Raw genomic sequence first — 6,000 nt, forward strand, 5'->3', positions numbered from 1 at the left:
AAACTTTTGCCTATTTTGTTCATCTAGCCAACTTTATAAATGTAACACCAAGAACTTCTTGCCTAGCAGAACCCAGGCCCTAGAATTAATGTTTAATTTTGGCAGTGCCACCCAGAGGTATTCACTCACCTGAAATCCCTGATTCAGCTTGCTGAGCCACTGAAAAGATCCTTCCTCGGAAAAGTCCTCCATCCACGCTTTCGTTGGCAGCTGTAGGCAGATGAAAAGAAGGCACAATTTCGTTTTCAGACTGTTGCTAATGAAATCCTGAATTACCATGCTGCTCAGACATGACTAAAGCAGTATTCGACTCATGCTAACGGAAACCAATTCACATTTCTCTTTGGTTGAGTGAGTCAATTATTTATGTAGGCTGGACTATATTAGAGTAGATAGGGTGAAAGGTGAGTGTGTTTTGTGGTTTTAAACAGACTGAACCAACCATGAAACCAGGAAAACACAATACAATGAGAATAATAATAGTTTCTGTCCTTTACATGACCTGATACCCTTCAGATGAATATAAAGTAATTTAGCCATGCATTGCTTCATTCCTTCCTGCAACCAGACAACTTAGTTTTCTTCATGCATACCTCTGACTGATGCAAACAGATTAAATTTGAAACATTTAATAAATGAGGGGTGACATGCAAATTCAGTTAAATACATTTTATCTAATATACTTGATGTAGCTCATTGAATTTAGTTTTATATAAGAGACAAGAAATTTTGGAATTGTCAAATCTGATCATTTCTAGGGTACAGAAGATCTCAGCATTGAAATTAGCAAATCAAACATTTTTAAGTGCTTATTACTACGTTATTCCCACTCATAGCTTCATAACTATTCACACTTAAGTTGAAAAAAGGAGAAAAAGTGTAAAAGTGCAAAAGAAATTTCCTGTTTAGAGACAAAGATACAGATTCAAGTTAAAGTCACTACTGCAGAAGCATGAGGTGAATGACGATTCACCTACAATACAAATACATTAAATGATAGTGGCCATGTCCTTGATTCAGAGGTACAATTTCCTGCAGACTTTCTCTGCTGATGTCTTTATACCTGAGAGTCTTGAGGATGAAGGCAGGTCTGTTTTGATGTGGAAGAGAAGCTGCAGTAAGCCAGCAGGGCATCGGCAGGACTGCCCTGGTTGGGGTCAATGTAATACATTCCTGTACAGAAAGGTTAGCAGGAAATGAATGAGAAACCCAGGGATCAAAGTATTACAGTATGCTCCATGCTGACAGTAAAAGCAGTGAAATACAGGGAGCACAAGAACTTCAACATGCTGGCCTGTAAAAGGAAAGCATTAAAGAGGCTGGAGTGTAAAAATATGTCTTCTGTGAACTATTAATATCCCCGTGGCAACAAGCAACAGGATTGCTGACGATCTGCAAATTTGGATCTTTGATAGTCAAATAGAATTACCCATATTCATTATCATTTATATACAAATATACCTTAATATATGTACCAACATATACAGTATGTATGTATTTGTCAATATATTATATGCTGATAAAATAGATAAAATAAAGTTAATAATCTCTTCAAAGGGAAAAAAGTCATAAATGGAAAATAACATTTATTTTAAAACAAAGCATTTTTCTATATACACAATGCTGCTGGGAAAAGAATTCATGCATTTTACTGGGTGATGTTATTTGAAACAAACTGATTTTGAGACTTGATATCAGCACTTAGGGACTCTTAGCAAAGTGGCAGTAAAGCATAAACAGCAAGACAAGAATTTAAATCTACCATCTGTGTTAAATGAGCCTAAATAAATGCAAACATTTCACAAGGCTACTTACCCTCCATGCTTCGGAGGTAGGTGAAGTACAGGGGTAATGTTAAAAACCAAAGCACTTCAACTGGTTTTGCTCTAATAACAATATGTATGTATAAATAGTATAAATAGGTTTAATCCATAATCTTAAGCAGCTTATCCAACTATGAGCACAGGGAGCCTATCAGAGCTGACCTTGGGAAAGAGGTGGAGGTGAACCTAATAGATTCTGCTTGTTGATTATATGACTCAAATTATTTTAGAAGTACTAAAACAGATGGACGCTTTGTTGTAAGGTGAAGTTCTGGCTTAGATGGCCTAAACCACACGCTGAACCACACTACACAGAGAATATACAGGTCAATCATCTACAAAGCCTCACTTTAGTTTTTACTCAAAACCAAATAAGAGAAAAATAAACTAATCTTTTTTCATTTTTCCTCTGAAATGTATTCTATTCTGTAAATCTATTCTATTACAGCACAAAGCTGTAATGGAGCAGGAGACACTCATTTAACCCTTTTTTTTACTCCATCTAGCTTGGGGATCGTTCACAATCGTTCAGTGTTGCTTTAGTGTTTACTTTAAAGTTTCAGTAACTGACCACTGCTGTATTCAGGGTGACAGAGCCAGAGCTCCAGACAGGTAGTAGCTGGATGCTCTTTGCTGCCATCAGGAGGATCCAAAAGCAGCCGAAGCTCCTCCTGAAGAGTATCCAGCAACGTCTGGATCAGAAGGTAGTTGGGCTTATCTGACATGTACATGAGGTCCTGGATATGGGAAGACAATGAGGAGAATATGATTCGGCCAAGTTTAATGTTTAGAGCCCATGTAAATTTAATGAAAAATAATGATTTTGATATGAAGGGGTTTTTAAAAAATTCTTATTTCTTTATATCTCTATATCTTTAATTTCTGTCTTTCTTTTTTAAACACATACTGTTTCCAGTTGTTGGAAAGAAATGTTTTTTAATGTGCAATTTTAATCGAATATTTCGTAACAGAAAACAACAATTCCAACATATAATTGGCAATACAGTTTAGAAACTACTTGCCTTGAGCTGAGACAAGGTCATGTTCAGTGACTTTCCGGGAAGTCCGGGAATGCCAGGTGGACCCTAAAACACAAGATTAACCTTCAAATGACTAAACCTAAACTATTATAAACTAGCCAAAATAGATAAAAAGTATTATATCAATCATTTGACATAACTGGGAATAATTCTGTTATAATATCTTAGTATAATGTAATTCAGGGTAATTAGAATTAAACTGTACACCCTTGTTTGGGTTTTGTTTCAAGCTTTCCAACCAAGCTTTGCTAACCCATGAGAGCAAATTTGGGGCAAACACAGTTTCTACTCCACCCAGATCAGATGAAGTAGGAAAGATGGGAAAGCCCTGCACCCAGGTATTGCAACAGACAGAAAACTGTTTGCATTGTTAGAGCAAACATGATAACCTAGTGTTTTTTACCCATCTGTTGTAGACTTACCGGCAGCCCCTTCCTGCCAGGTGGACCAGGCAGACCTTGGTAGCCTTTCAATCCCTGCAGGGAGAATTATATATAATAGCAACAATATAACAATACAATTCCGTACTCTTCCACATGGCAATATCAAACTGTTAATTATCACATACACCGATAAGGAAATAAAGACTGCTGCATGATCACATTAGACTGCCAACTTCCAAGTGTGACATCTTTATGATTATGTGAGTCACTTAAAAAAGGGGGAACAGGCCATTTTCTTCACAGAGTGGTGAGTAAGAGCTGAAGAGTGTTTGATATAGAAGAACAAGAGAGCTGGAGGTGATGATTTCATACCTTTAATCCAAACAAACCCTGCAAGAACAGAGGACAGGGGAAGAAAAGGGCATTAGTGTGATTTTTCAGTATGAAGTGCATTTATCGACTTCCGATTGCTTTTATCAGCTGCATTAAGAGCCTGTCACCTGTACCCTTGCTGATTTTATAATCTTAGTCAATGGACATTTTTTTTTCTTAAGACACAGTGGGTTGAACAGTTATAAAGTGCTTCTGAATGATGATTGATTTCACAGGCTGGTAGCTGAAGAACAGGGTAGGCTAACAGACAGCAGTCTGCCTTTATGCAGAAATTGCAGCGGTTATTATAAAACAATAACATTTGTCTTCATTTTTCAGACATACCCTGGCAAAAAGTGTCTGAGCAAAACATGTGAAATTCTTGAATTGAAAACATAAAATATTGAAAAAGTCCAAGATATATCTTCCTGACTAAACTTTGCATATCAGAGGGGGGAAATGACAAACAGAAAAAGAAAAATACAACAGTTAAAGAGGGCTGAAAAAATGTATCATGAATAAAACATGTTGCATAAGCTTGCCATACTCAAAAGTATATTAAAGATTTAGAGAGAGATAATACTTACAGGCAATCCAGGCATCCCTGACATGCCCCTGGGCCCTGGCAGACCAATGTTTCCCTAAGACAACATCAGTATAGTGAGAAACATAAACATCTGTCAATCTTTAACATCATTTAAACACAGTTACACATGGGAAAATTCAAGGCTTTAAACCCGAGAGCTAACAATGCTGCAGTCTTTTTTTGTGTACCTGTTCCCCTTTTGGACCCTCTGGACCAGGCAATCCAACAGGACCACGGATACCCTAAAAAAAGGAAAATCCCAAAGCAGCAGTGATATAATGTTTCTAGTGTTTTTAATGGCCCCAGTAAATAAAAACCAGAACCACCTGGATGAGCGTTCTTTGATCAGAATGAACCACTATGTGAATCTCATTTGGCATTTGTCTTCCTTTTGTTATTTTCCAAATTATCTTGATATATCCAAACATATTAAACAGTCATTTACATACCACAAAAGACTACAACTTAAATGATCCTGTTTGTTTTGTTTACGACTGTTTTTCTGTTTAAATCTGTTAACTGCTCCTACCTTCATGCCATCAACTCCAGGTAGTCCAGGCAGTCCCATGTCTCCTTTGTCACCCTAAGAAAATATGAAACATATGTTAACAGACAGGATGAAAGACACTTGGAAAGACCTTTAGAAAGTCTGAATAAGTAGTTGGAAGCAAAACATAAAGAACTAAGGGATGACCCAAGACTTTTGAACAGTACTGTAGTCGGTCTTCGTTATCTTTTCACTTGTTTACCTTTTCACCCCTTTGACCTTGATCACCTGACTCTCCACGTAAGCCGGGGATTCCCTTGGTAAAGAACACAAAAACACATCACATAAAAATAAACGCATTCTATTTGTTAAAATCATCCATTTGTCTCCAACTCACTGAATGTGGTAGACCAATGAAGAAGCAATTTCAACAATGATGTATGGATGGGTAGGTGCGCAAATTCACTTACAATGAGTCCTGACCATCCAGGGAGCCCCACCGGTCCTGTGTCTCCCTTTTCACCCTAAACAATAAAGCACAGTCTACTGTTAGGTCATATCTCATATTTAAACCAACTGTAGGGGTTACACAAAGCATATAGTTGTGTTCCCACCTTTGGTCCTCTCTCTCCCCTGGGCCCTGTGACTCCAGCCTTTCCCCTTTTTCCCTGAGGATGAATACGCCATGATAAAAAAAGAAAAGTAATAATATTGATAATATAGAGATCATCTTAGCTTCATCACAACTGTGGACTCACTGTTACATCCTTAAAGCTAGTTCCAGTCACTTTGTATACAGTGGATACTCTTCTCAACATAACTCCCAGAGAATTTGTTCCTCCTCCCACAGTCACACGGGGAATATTTTGCTTGTTAGCGTGTAAATGACTAAACTATGGCGCTACATCCTTACATTACATAAACCTTTCGTTGACCTTACCCTCCTTCCAACATGACCCCTCTTCCCTGGTGAACCAGTCTTGCCTTCTTCTCCCTGTGGAGCAAAACACAAAGTGGGAAAGTTATTTGAAAAGTAAAAGCCAAGAATTCACATTTTGGACAGAGAGGACAGAGAGGACAGATGGTTTGAAAGAGGAGTGAAAGAAGCCATCTATGTCCACTGTGAGCGACCATCTTTGAACAGAGGCGGGGGTTTACGACACCAACTCTCTGCCATCTATAATCCAGTTTTGAGATCCCTTCCCAGACGCCTTAACGCCCACTCACACCCTGGGCCATCTGACCTCAGTAAATCACATGATAAGGTGGGGCCAGGTTTCACAATGAGCTCACCCGAAACCCTGGCTGA

At 38.2% G+C, this 6,000-nt stretch overlaps 1 protein-coding gene across 2 annotated transcripts in view; it reads right to left on the reverse strand.

Moving 5' to 3' along the window:
- si:ch211-196i2.1 (collagen alpha-1(I) chain) overlaps window positions 1–6,000 on the reverse strand; it is a 117,228-nt gene that overhangs the window by 8,453 nt on the left and 102,775 nt on the right. For both annotated transcript variants that reach the window (XM_005921731.2, XM_014333404.2), the window contains 13 exons: window positions 5,632–5,685; window positions 5,306–5,359; window positions 5,162–5,215; window positions 4,954–5,007; window positions 4,734–4,787; window positions 4,393–4,446; window positions 4,206–4,259; window positions 3,619–3,636; window positions 3,286–3,339; window positions 2,846–2,908; window positions 2,395–2,560; window positions 1,064–1,173; window positions 130–210 (listed from right to left, as the gene is read on the reverse strand). In XM_005921731.2, the coding sequence (XP_005921793.1) occupies window positions 130–210; window positions 1,064–1,173; window positions 2,395–2,560; window positions 2,846–2,908; window positions 3,286–3,339; window positions 3,619–3,636; window positions 4,206–4,259; window positions 4,393–4,446; window positions 4,734–4,787; window positions 4,954–5,007; window positions 5,162–5,215; window positions 5,306–5,359; window positions 5,632–5,685 (870 nt within the window). The remainder of the gene's footprint in view (window positions 1–129; window positions 211–1,063; window positions 1,174–2,394; window positions 2,561–2,845; window positions 2,909–3,285; window positions 3,340–3,618; window positions 3,637–4,205; window positions 4,260–4,392; window positions 4,447–4,733; window positions 4,788–4,953; window positions 5,008–5,161; window positions 5,216–5,305; window positions 5,360–5,631; window positions 5,686–6,000) is intronic.

The sequence above is a fragment of the Haplochromis burtoni genome, unplaced genomic scaffold (assembly GCF_018398535.1).
Source record: "Haplochromis burtoni strain Fernald_Lab_line unplaced genomic scaffold, NCSU_Asbu1 Contig_51, whole genome shotgun sequence".
NCBI classification, from domain to species: Eukaryota; Metazoa; Chordata; class Actinopteri; order Cichliformes; family Cichlidae; genus Haplochromis; species Haplochromis burtoni.